Here is a 13,631-nt window from a genome sequence, read left to right as displayed (position 1 = left end):
GAGCCGACGTATCCTAACGACTCGAAGTACCCCTGCTGGGCATGTCTTCTGTGTATACCTTGAGTCACGGTTGGGCATCTGCCGCCGGGCTTCCCACATTCCATTGGAGTCACGTTACTTTGCAACCCCGGTCACATTCCTGGTGACCAGTGCGTTTGCATCGCTGGCTCGCACCTTCTGTGATCATAACTTCTTCATCCGAACTCCGAATTGGGTGACCTATAGCCTCAATCGAAGAGCACGAAGCCCTCTATGCATTGATGTAAAGACAGAAATTTTCAGAGTTATGGAAGGCGTTTCTATAACAGCATTTCCGAAGTGATCAGGTTCAAGGAAATTGACTCTCATCTCTTATTTTACATACAATGTCTTCCGGCACTCGCAAGGGTTCTTCTTCTTCAACAAGGTCCACAACCATTGTGGAAAATGATCCAAGATCTCCTAAGTGTGGAGATAGCAACACAACCACCCAACCAACGACATCGGAAACCATGATCATAGCATACTTGGTATCATTGCAAGAGACCGTAAACAAACAAGGCAAAGACTTACGAGCACTTGCAATGGAGAATGGCACACTAAGGATACTTGTGGTTGAGAATGAGAATCTCAAGAGGACACTTGAGATGCAAACAACACATTTGATTCAACTTAAAGAGGAAGTCAAGGAATGTAAATGCTCTCTTGTGGACTTGAATGATTTGAAGGAGTGGATGAGCAAAGTAGAGCATGACCATGTATTGAAAGAGGAGAAATTTTGACACCATGAGCCGGGATGTATGTGACATGAAAAATGTATGCACAAACAAGTCTTGGGCTGATGTATATGGTAGCAATGTGGTTTATAATTCCTCACTCATGCAAGATATGGCTCAAACAAAGAATGTTGAGAATGTGGATGTGGAGGAGTTGAAGGAACGGGAGCGACGTTCCAAGAACATAGTTATTCGTGAAATTCCCAAAGAGAAGCTAGAGACACCTCCTTCTCTTGCATTGTTATTAAAGATTTCTTCAAAACCGACTTTGGCATGTCCAGAGTTATGGTCTATGGAGCACATACAGTGGGGAAGCAAGAAGCTCCTCGCTTGGGAGAACGGCCAATTGTATGCACCATGCCGAATGAGACCAAGCGAAAAATTATCCTTGATAATAGTTGGATCTATTTGAGAGACACAAAATGTTTTGTATGTGAAGATCGCACTATTAAGCAACAAAATATGCGTCGCAAGGCATATGAGAAAAAGAATAAGAAAAACAAGGAGATCTCTCATGAAGAAAATGTGCCCAAGGAGAACGCAAGTCCCTCGAGCAAATAGGAATGCTTTACCTATGAGAACGAGTTACAATTGAAAATATGCTTTTGGAATTGTAATGGATACCCATGGAATGCGGGGGTTGGCATTGATGAACTAACAAGCAAAGCCGATGTTGTACTTTTTGTTGAAACTTGGGAGCATGATACACAAAGGATTAACTACTTGGAGAATTACAATGTACATCCATTGATGTGGTCAAAAAATCTTAAGCAACGAAGAGGACAAGGAGGGTTAGCATGTATGGTTAAGAAAGGATTAAAAGATTTTGTATCAATTGTAAAAGATGTCAAGTACAAACGTTATGTATGGCTGAAAATTATGACACCAAAAAGAGCACCCATTTTTGTAGCCAATTGCTACATTCCTCATCATGATTCTCCCTTTTATGCTTGCATAGATAGAGATCGGCCATTTTTTTATTTAGAAGAGGACATTGCTTATTTCAAAGGTGAAGGTGATGTTATTGTATTTGGGGATATGAATGCTCGCACAAAAACATTGCAACATGATACTTAACAATTTGATATGCCATACATTTCAAGGGAGTTGGAGGAAGTTCACTTGTATGATCGTTCTTCAATGAATGAGAGAGAGCCGGATCATTATGGAAAGCTACTTTTACACATGTGTAATAGCACGGGTATGCTCATTGCCAATGGTGTATCTTTGTGGAGTGGAACCAATGGATTTACATGTAGGAGACATAATGGGGATAGTGTGATTGACTATATGCTACTCTCCGAAGCCATCATGTATCACATAAAGAGTTTTATGTTTGGCCAATGGACCCCGGAATCCGAACATCGCACCTTACGTATTGACATTTCATGTGGAGAAGCAACTAAGCATGATAATCTCAGCCAAAGGAAAGAGAAATTATCACTATGTATGGATTTCAAACGGGCACCAATGTACATTGAAATGGTTGAGAAAAAATTATGGATGAATAAGCTTCAATATGATGCATCATTTGAAACTAAATGGAAAGCTTTTAAGAAAGTTAATTATCCTTGTGCCGAAGAATGCTTTGCTATAAAGCATCTACATGGTATCAACAAAGATAGATCACGCAAAAGGTGGTTTGATAAAGAATGTCAAGATGCTCGAAAGTCCTTGATAAAGCTTGATGCAATTATGGACAAAGACAACTATCAAAGTCATTTGCATACATACAAAGCATTGATTCAAAAGAAGAGAAGAAGATGGGAAGTAAAGCAACAACTTTTTCAAGGCCAAGAAAAGGCACATGCATGTGGAAGATTTTGGAGAAACTTGAGGGGCAAGCGGATTGAGAATTTTGGTAACTTGAGTCTTATGGATATCTACACACATTGTATGCAATTATATGAGCAAGCAAATGCTGAAAAAATGTCATTTTATGGTTCACTTTCATGTATGCCCTCTTTTTTTACTATTGAAGATGTATGCGGTGGGCTTGAAAAGTTGGCGACTCGCAAAGCGGGAGATCTTCAAGGTAACAAGCGGGAGATGATCAAATGGACGGGAGATTTTACCCATGAATGGATGTGTGATATGTTCAACCTTGCACTTTAACATGGTATGCCTTATGATTGGAGTACTAATTGGGTTAAGCCTTTGCACAAAGGAGGGGATGTAAAGAATGTAAACAACTACCGGACTATAATAATTGGGTCTCTTATGGCAAAGTTGTTGGGTGCATAATGGAGATGAAATTGAGTGATTGGGCTGAAGATAATGACAATCGTGCAAAGGGACAAGTGGGTTTTCGTCGATGCCATAGCACCAATGATCATCTTGTCACTCTTCGTGAGGAAAGTCGCTTGAAAGGCAAGCGATCGTATTGTTGTTTGTGGACTTTAAGAAAGCCTTTGATATGATTCCACGTAACAATTTGTGGAGAAGGATGGAAGAACTCCAAGTGCCAAGTGAGTTTATGCTTGCGGTTTCTCTAATCTATGAGAAGGTGATTTGTCAATTGCGCATGGGAAGAGAAATTTCAAAAAATTTTGTAAGCACTATTGGGGTTAAACAAGGATGTCCCTTGTCACCAACTCTCTTTGGTCTATGCATCGATCAATTGGAACAAATGGTACTTGACTTTATGCAAGAAGAAGGTATTGAAGAGGTCATTATTTGCAATGCGGTAATCATGCTTTTGTTGTATGCGGATGATGTAGTGCTTCTAGAGCACACTTTAGAAGATGCACAAAAGCTTATGGTTGTCCTTGAGAACTTTTGCTTGCATAGTGGGCTGATTGTGAATGAATCCAAGACAAAGGTTATGCTTGTAAAAACCAACCATAAGGAGAAGCCATGCATTGTGTACAACAATGAGACACTTGAAGTAGTTGAGAGCTTTAAGTACCTTGGCCTTGAGGTTCCATCCAATCACAAGTGGCATAAATGTGCTATGCGTCGTTTGGAAGCGGGAAAGAGAGCATTTTATGCATTTGAGAACATGTCTAATGCCGGAAACATCAAGTGTTGGGTTCTCAAGAAGTACCTTTTTGATGCATTGGTGACGCCGGTTCTTCTTTATGGAGTTGAATTGTGGGGCGGGAGCATCTCAAAGTCTACTTGGAAAGAGTTTGAGAATGTCCAAAAAGCGTTTTCTTACAAACTTTCTCCAAGTAAAGACACAAACACCATATATGCTCCTACTTCTTGAGTCGGGATGTCTTCCAATTGAGGTTATGGGCATGGAAAGGGTTGTGGAGTACATGATAAAGATGCGTCAAAACCCGTCACATCGACTTCCTACAATTGCATGGGAAGCAAGCAAAAAAGTTCAAAAGACGCATAAAAGCAAGATCTTGAGCACGGGATGGATACAAGACATAAAGAAGTGGTTTGGGAGATGGGATGCATTACACTTGCTACATGATGCTTCAATTGACTCCCAAGTGAATGAAGCTTTTCTACATTGCCAATGTATTACGGCTTGGGAGAAATCCGGTGGGTCACGCTTCATACATTACACCACCCATATTGCCCCCAACTACAAAACCATGTTCTTCGCTGAAAGAGGAAACCGTACTCACACTTACATGCTTGAGCCTATCCCCTTGTCGGCGATACGCACTATCGCAGCCATTCGGCTTAGCTCCCATTTCCTTCGATGCGAGATAGGGCGTTGCGACAATGGAGAAGAGTCAAATCGACTATGCACATTATGCTCACTGCAAGTTCGAGAGTCTAAGTACCACATACTACTAGAATGCTCAGCTTTTGGTCACATCCGACCTTGCTTCTCTCACATTTTCAGCCATAACTTAGACCTACACACTTTCCTCTCCCAGCCAAAGTGTGGGCTCTCCATTGCGACTCTCATCACCACAATTTTGGAGCATCAAGAGTCACTCATTAGCCATACACATACTGCATCACATGTAACTTTGGTCCCATAGGTCATATTTGACCTCCGAGGACGATAATAAAATCTCTCTCTCTCTCTCTCTCTCTCTCTCTCTCTCTCTCTCTCTCTCTCTCTCTCTCTCTCTCTCTCTCTCTCTCTCTCTCTCTCTCTCTCTCTCTCTCTCTCTCTGTGTGTGTACCAGCAGACAGTAGGATATGTCAGTTATGCCATGCAGAGCCAGAGACAGAGTTTCACTACATATGTCGCTGCACAGTCTACTATGAGATACGGGGACGCTTTCATTGTCTATTCAGAGATGGTTTTGACTCGTTAGACAAAGTCATGAGATATTAGGATCAAAGATGTCTCGGATTATTCCTACTTGAGATTCAGAGACATAGAGACGCTCTATTGAATGGGCAAAGACAGAGACAGTCCCAGAGACGCATCTCAGATTTCTTCAGTCTGGGTACCACAGAGTCAGAGGGGACACCACCACCAGAGAGCTCGGTTCCCACCCATACACACATCAGCGGTACTCTCATTGATCGAGCTACAGAGTTAGGGAGATCGAGACGACCGCGACTGAGGAGGGGAGCCACGCAACACCGGCGGAGATTGCGGCAGAGGATCCACAGGATTCTAGTACGACACCAAGAATGTCGATCGGGATAGGCTTCATGCTACTGTTATATTGTATCATGGTGACACTTATCCCCACTTTGTACCTTTATGGTGATACCATTGCTCAGCCTACCAGCCACCCATAGGAGTCGGTAGCACTCCTATCAGTTCTTTGTTTGTAGTTTTCTTGTTTGTACCCAGACTTGGTACTAGACTCATCATTGTAATCAGTTGGTCTCATAGGTCATTTTGGCCTCTTGTAGACGTTAATATATCATTTCATTTCATTTCATTTCTCTCTCTCTCTCTCTCTCTCTCTCTCTCTCTCTCTCTCTCTCTCTCTCTCTCTCTCTCTCTCTCTCTCTCTCTCTCTCTCTCTCTCTCTCTCTGTGTGTGTGTGTGTGTGTGTGTGTGTGTGTGTGCACAGTTCCATTTCACTACCTTTTCTTTTTATTTTTGGTACTCAGACATTGTATCATAGGTCATTTTGGCCTTTTGAAGACGTTAATATAACATTTCATTTCATTTTATTTCTCTCTCTCTCTCTCTCTCTCTCTCTCTCTCTCTCTCTCTCTCTCTCTCTCTATTCAGAGAGGGCTTTGGACCACTCTCTAAAGTCATGGGGTATGAGGACCAAAGATATTTGGGACTGTTTTTGCTCAAGCTCCGCACAGCTTGATGAGAGGACAGGCTAGCCAATCTCAAAGACGGATCATAGACTTCTTTAGAGCGGACACTTGGCAGCCGGAGGAGCAGCTACCACAACGCTCACATTCTCCTTATACCAAAGGCACGCTGATCGATTGAGCAACCGAGCTAGGGAGATCCAAACGCCCACGACTATGGACTACACAGCATCACCGGAGACTGCATCAGAGGATTCGGGTCACTTTGGCCCGACATGCATGTCGCCCGGTCAGACTACTTATCATGGAGGAGGTTGATGAGATCCGCCAACGACCGATGATTGGTCTCCTTTGATTTAGCACTTTTGAGGATTGTACACCCTGCTCATCTTGTGCCACACACATACCCACATTGTTATATTAGCCCTCATTTACTACTTTCACCAGCCCCTGCTCATATCCTACACAATTCCATTTCAGTACCTTTTCTTTTTATTTTTGGTACTCAAGCATTCTATCATATTCACCGCATTGTAACTTTTTGGTCTCATACGTCATTTTGGCCTTTTAAAGGCGTAAATATAACATTTCATTTCATTTCATCTCTCTCTCTCTCTCTCTCTCTCTCTCTCTCCCTCCCCCCCCCCCCCCCCCCCCATGGATTTGGACTCTCTCCACTGTTTTAAGGGTTTCGTCACCTTTTTTTTTTAAGGGTTTCGAAACTTTTTTTTGGCTGTTTTTTAGGGTTTTGAAACTGTTTTTTGCTGTTTTTAAGGGTTTCGCCACTATTTTTTAGGATTTCAAATATTTGTTTTGTTGTTTTAAAAGTTTTGAAGCTGATTTTCTCTGGCTTTTAGGGTTTCAAAGGCGTTTCTTGCTGTTTTTTAGAGTTTCTTGTATTTTTTTTGGTTCTTTTAGTCTCTCTGTCTCATGGTCTCCCTCCATTGGGCTACCCATTGACCCCTTTCAAATGGCCTCCCCAATGGCTATAGCCCGCCTCCCTCTCAACATGAAGTTCTCAATCACCAACAAGACGATATCAACACTTGAAGTTGAAGTGAAGGAGTGGAAGAAAGAGATGGAGGCAACCTTTCTTCAAAAGATGGAGGAATGGAAAGAGGAGAAGAAGAACCTATGCGAAAGGATTTCTCGCGTCGAAGAGCAAGCGGCTTCACAAGAAGCCACAATCCAAACTCCCCAAGGTGAACTTCTTGCAGCAAAAATTGGGCAACTCGAAGAAGGCGAAATTCAGCCATCCATGATGGAAGAATTGAATACCATGAGAGAAGAAATACGGGTTATCAAGGAAATGAAGAGAAGAAGTCATGGGCCGTCATCTCCGCAACACAAAAGAAAGTAGACGAGGCCGAAAAATGGATTGAGGTCACCAAGAAAAAGAAAGATAAGGAAGCTCCTTGTACACCCACTCTTATTAACATGACCCTCCAAGAAGAACAAAGGAGGAGAATGTGAGCTCTACATGTGAGGGTAACCGGCCTCAAGGACATAAACAATGTGGAAAAAGAGGTCACAATCCTCACATTCATGATGGGGGTGGACAAGCCTTCACACACAAAGGCATGGAGAGTGGTCAAGAAGAGTGATGGCCCGGGAGAATCTTCAAAAGAGAGCTCTTGCACTACGCTTCCCCTCCTTGGAAGAGAAGAAGAAATCCTTGAAAAAGAGGCCTACTCTCAAGAAGATAGTTATTTTCCTCGGTGATGATCTCACTCTCTCACAGCTTGTGCATATGAGAGAGGTAATGCCAGAGCTTACGGCGGCAAGGGAGAAGGGAAAGACGGCCTTTTACAGAGATGGTCGGGTGGTGATTCTAGAGCGGCACTCTATATGACGGTGTGAGACCTATGGGACCACACTAAAGATGGCTTCTTGGAATTGTAATGGATCTATGAGGTTGGACGTTGGTGCCTTTGAGGACAATTTCAAAGACACTTCATGCTGGTATGCATAGATGACATCATGGTTTCACATGCATGGCTTCACCATGGACAGGCTGCCCCCTTTCCAGTACTCTCTTCAGACACCTTCCATGTCTCTTACACGGGTGGAGATTACTAGACTCATTCGTCAGGACTTGATCCAGTTGAATACCGGGAGGACATGGATAGAGCCGCCATAGGAATTGGGCACAAAGATGGCTTTCTATAGAGAGCAACTTCTCCACCTCACAGAAGATGGGTTTGTGATTCGACCCAGCTAGATGGACACACATATGTCTCATGGTTTGCGGTGTGCCATTGGTCAGACACGCACATCCTCACATCAGCTGGAGATTGAGACTGGTAGATTTCGAGGGATATCGGTAGACAGCAGGATATGCCGCTTATGAAAGCTAGAGCCAGAGACAGAGCTACATTACATATGTCATTGAACAGTGTACTATGAGATTCGGGGCCGTTTCCACTGCTTATTAAGAGAGGGTTTCGGTCCTTTCTCCAGGGTCATGAGTTATGAGGATCAGAGATGTCTTGGGCTATATCTACTTGAGCTACACAGATATAGACACTTTAATGGGGAGAGCTAGAGAGAGATAGTCCCAGAGACAGATTACAGATTTCTTTTCACTAGATACGGGACAGCCAGAGGAGCAGCCATCACTACAGAGCTCAGCCCACATTCATTCGACCACTACCGGCACTCTCATCGACCAAGCACTGGAGCTACGGATCACCAGACGGCCATGATTGAGGAGAGGGGCTACACAGCATCAACGGAGACTACAGCAAAGGATTCGAGCCATACTCTCTCGACATCCAGAGTGCAGGTGAGCATGGATTATAGTAGTAGTAGTATTTTTGTTCTAGTTCTTTTGTACCCTGTCTGGTATCAGATTCACTATTTTGTAACAGATTGGTCTCATAGGTCATTTTGGCCTTTTGAAGACGTTAATATAACATTTCATCTCTCTCTCTCTCTCTCTCTCTCTCTCTCTCTCTCTCTCTCTCTCTCTCTCTCTCTCTCTCTCTCTCTCTCTCTCTCTCTCTCTCTCTCTCTCTCTCTCTCTCTCTCTCTCTCTCTCTCTCTCTCTTAAAAAAAAAAAAAAACAATCGATGCAATACATCCTTGGACAGTGCCCAATGCCGGGCATCTTCGTTCATTTTAGCTTTTATTTACTTACTTTTATTTTGTAAACAGACATTGTATTAGATACGCCAAGATTGTATCAGTTACCACATAGGTCATTTTGGATGCCTACTCTAATCAATAAACAACAAACTGCCATCCACACCGGCTGTGCATATGGACAAACCCAGAAACAGTGCCTCAAAGACTCAAGCTCCAAAGTACATCTCTGACAAGTTGGATCATGACCAACATTATGTCATGACGTGGCGTTTCTAACCCCGTTTCTGTTTCGACCGAGGGGTGTTTCCGTTTCATACACGAGCAGTTTCGTTTCACTTTCGTGGTAACTATTTCATAAGGACTGACTTTCTCAACAATAAATGCCTGTGCACGTTACAATTAGTTTATATGGAAAGCACACCTTCATCAAATTAGAAAGAAAGGGCCATGTTATAAAGCACACTATTTTAGAGACAGTAAAAAGTAGCCTCAGAAAACAAGGAATCATGTTTCTAGCAATGGAGGGAGTGCAACAAGGATTTGAACGAGTACACACACTTGACAATTGTAAACCCATGTTACAACAGGTTGCCACATGCAGAAATAGCTTACCATTGTAAGAGCAAGGCACTGATTGGTTTCATTGCGCCCAATAATATCATTTCTGACTGTATTGATCGCCAGTCTTAGAAAATCATGGTTCTCATTCAGCAGACATGAAGTGACTATGTATCCAACCTGTAAAGCATAAGACACAATAATATTTTTGGGAGAGCACAACACTTTAGTACAATGAATCTAGTGTTCAAGCAACAGATACAGCTACAAGAAACTTAACATGCAACAGATTTGAGCTTATTGAATAACATCCACAAACAAGCTTAAAATTTAAGCATCCCTGAAAAGAAGACGCGTAATTTTTCCTATAAATCAATCTCCATCAATGACTACCAGAAGCAAACTGCTGCTGAAGCCAATGCATTATGCAACAGCTTGAATGCTACTAACGCTTAATCCTTTAAATGTATAACCTTTTGCCTTCATAAGCCGACCCCAAAGCCTTCACAAGTATCACGCCCCCTACAATATTTCTTAGGATCTTCTTTGATTTTTGGAGAGATTACCAAAATGCCCCTGAGATTCCTCTTATTTAGTTAAATTTCCCAAAATGCTCTTCAAGTTTATCCAAATTCCCAATATACCCCTTATTAATCCCACAAACATCTCTAAAATTATTATGTTTTGCAACTTTTTATAGGAATATTGGTTCTCCATCGTTAGACGATATAAGAAGTACAATTTGCAATCGTATTATGGGCTCTTGGGATCAAATACGTCACTATTTGTACACACAAATGACACTATCTTTCAGCTTATTTGTGAAAATGTTTGTCTAAGTCTCTTATAGATAGGTCTCTATCATCAAAAAAGGATAAGGTATGTGAATATTGGAGCAATCCATCACAAATTTTCACAAAGGTACTTTGGAAATTTTTGAAATTTGAGGCATATTTTGAAAATTTCCACAAAATATAGGAGTATTTTGATAAACTTCCCTTGATTTTTTTATCTCAAAAATAGGCAAATCCAAAATAAACCCCTTACAAAAAGTAAAAAACCTCCTACAAAATTTCTTACTCTCTTCATGTGGTTACAAAATTACACCACCTCCAACATTTTCATGTGTGTACTTAATGCATATCCAAATACGAAATTCACAAGAGACGACTGTTCATTGTGTTATGGTAATGCATATATATTCAACATGAATCACCTCCATCAGATTGATATTTTCAGGACACTAATCACTTTCCTCAAACTTAAAAACAAAAACGAGTAAGTTGCACGAACAGAGCCAATGTCAGCCTCGAGTACTACCTGTATACTTTTGTCAGTGTAATAGCCCATTATAATGTTTCCCTAACCTGAATTGACCCGGACTTGTTGATAAGCACAAAGGTGTGGATAGACACAACTAGAAGGCCCTCTACTGATGCCCTGTTAATTATATGTGCAATCAAGGGGGCTCGAGTATAGGCTGCATAACCCCTTTGCATGCTTGTGTTGTTGAAAACAGTGTTGCAGGAATGCACACAAAGATGGAGAAGATGAAGGAGAAGCTCAAGGGCACAACACAAGCACTATTACCGAGTGTGTTGATAAAATGATAAAGCTTGCCCTAGAATCATGGGCGAACATACAAGCCCGGAGGACCTAGCGAGGGAAAAAGTGCCCCAGCGCTCCCAGGTCTGTGTGCACACACATCACTACCAGCATGTGTGATCAACTAATCAGCCAAGTTGCCAGGCGTAGTGTGGCACGCTCCACCAGCAATGCGATTCGAGAAGACAGGCTGTTTAAAAATTTCTAAAAGCTCGCCATGTTGCAGCTACATCTCTACCCACCAAATGAGTGGTATAATTGTAACTCACTTGTGCCTTCTCTGTCCATCATTCACGGCGTGTAAGGGTCCTCATCTGTTGAGTAGTAGTCCATCCCTCTATGATTGCCCCCAATGCTTTCAGTGGAGCAAAGGCACATGTACAAGTCCCTACAATCATCACCATACCCTCCATTCCATGGAATAGTCCGAGAAGATGCAGTGCCTCTTTGCGTGCGTGTAGGGGGGGAGAAGCTCTTAATGGTTGCAATCTGTGGTACAAAGAATAGCTAGCGAGCGTCCCCGTTTCTAATGGCCATTGGTGTCGAGGAATCCACCATGTAGATGCCCTAATAAACATGGTGATCATAAACATAAACATCAATAAGATAATGTGTGCCCATGTCATAACATAGAACTAGAGGGTGAAATTGCCATTGCCTCGTCAATGTGTCTGGTGGGAGAAGCAGCTAGTAGCAGAGTGGGAGGAAGAATCTGCCAATGGCTACTGTGTGGTACAAAGGATAGCTAGCTAGTGAGTATCCCTGATGGTGCTAAGGGAGCCATCTAGTAGATGACTTGTAGAAATGGTGATCATATACATGAGTAAGATCATGTGTGTCCATGTCACAACCATACTCCTGTAGACATCAAGGAATGGGGAGAGACAAATAGAGCGAGAGTCTTCGTGTGCCAAACAAAAGCACCATTAACTTTAATGGATGGATACAACAGTGTCAAACATAGGGTGTTTACATGTTTCCCAGTAAAATTTCCTTACCCAATTAAGCAAAAAGAGACTATTATATGAGATAAAAAATGATTCTCCAATAAGTAGGCGTTCTTCTAAGATACATAACATTAACATTAAGAGAGCTGGCTGGCTATCATAGCATAAAATCACTAAGTAACACACACACATTCTTAATTGTTCTTTAAGACCTTGTATTAGTATATCCTATCTTTGCGTAAAGTTTTGCAAAAAGTCACCTTTCCAGAAAACAGCAAGATTATAAAGCTTGCTTGAATTAAATAGAGTAAATTATTTATCAAAAGCATCAAAGTTTGTGGACCTCACTGAGTTATGAAAATGTGTAACTTACTTGTTTCTCGGCATATTTGGCAGCCGAAATGAGAGCCACGGTCTCCATGTGTCCAAAATCCACATCATAGCCAAGCATGTAGATATACAACATCTTCCATACATACTTCTTCTTTTCATAGACAGACAATCCCTGATTGAACAAAATGAGCTCCGTTCAAATCATCTATTACTGAAGACAAAATGCACAATATAGGACAAGCAGAGAGTTTTAAAAAAAACATCCCCACACCCAAAGTTCTTAAGCTTGACAAACAAATGAAAGGGAAATATCATGAAACTCAGTAATTTAGCTCTATCTATTATCACAGACAAAAAGTAATACTTTAATGTCTTCAAACAATGATGAAAAGAAAAACTTATAATGAAGAGTCGATGACAAGCATTCAAACCATCAAAAGAATACACCAAAACTAATCTTCAAAAAAACTAAAAAAAATTATGTGACTTCTTAACGAAGAGACAATGACAAACTCACAAACTATCAAAGAAATACAAACTTGAATCAAAAGACGACACTGACATGAGAAAAAATAGCGGTTATAAAACCAAGAACAAAAGAAACAAGATTTCAGACAAGCTGTAAAAATGACAAACTCACAAACTATCAAAGAAATACGTAAACAAGCACCATGAAGCTCTAAAACACGCTTGATCAACTAGCAAAAGACATTAGAATAGAATACATGTTGAGCAAAAAATGACAAACTCACAAACTATCAAAGAAATACGTAAACAAGCACCATGAAGCTCTAAAACACACTTGATCAACTAGCAAAAGACATTAGAATAAAAAACATTTTGAGCAAAACTACGCTAGAATAAAAAATGTTATGAGGCATACTTTATGTTTCAATACGGGCCGTCCCGTATTCTAAAAGGGGTACAAAGCATCCGTGTCTACTGAGCTAGTTTTGTCCTTTGTCTATTTTGTAGGTGTAATCAAAGGCAATTATAATTCTTTCAAGAGGTGAAAGAGAAACATTGCACACGAGACATGGAGTGACGGAGTTCCATCCCAAGAGAGCACTGGCCCCAAACTGTGGCGCCCCTTTTGATATTTCTTTATATTGCTTCAACTCAGTACAATGCCGGCAACACCACTCTACATCTCCACGCGAAAGCATGCCAGACAGTGAGCGCCGGACACATATTTAAA

At 41.4% G+C, this 13,631-nt stretch overlaps 1 protein-coding gene across 1 annotated transcript in view; it reads right to left on the bottom strand.

Moving 5' to 3' along the window:
* The window catches only part of LOC147434416 (AP-2 complex subunit alpha-2-like), a 154,571-nt gene that overhangs the window by 107,114 nt on the left and 33,826 nt on the right, over window positions 1-13,631 (bottom strand). Inside the window, exons 2-3 of the mRNA XM_086490885.1 lie at window positions 12,474-12,605; window positions 9,603-9,728 (exon numbers count right to left, since the gene is read on the bottom strand). Of these exons, the coding sequence (XP_086347011.1) occupies window positions 9,603-9,728; window positions 12,474-12,605 (258 nt within the window). The remainder of the gene's footprint in view (window positions 1-9,602; window positions 9,729-12,473; window positions 12,606-13,631) is intronic.

The sequence above is a fragment of the Adiantum capillus-veneris genome, chromosome 19, assembly GCF_014529385.1.
Source record: "Adiantum capillus-veneris isolate H3 chromosome 19, ASM1452938v2, whole genome shotgun sequence".
Lineage (NCBI taxonomy): Eukaryota > Viridiplantae > Streptophyta > Polypodiopsida > Polypodiales > Pteridaceae > Adiantum > Adiantum capillus-veneris.
The sequence above is the reverse complement of the archived record's forward strand: the minus strand, read 5'-3'. Positions and strand labels throughout refer to the sequence as shown.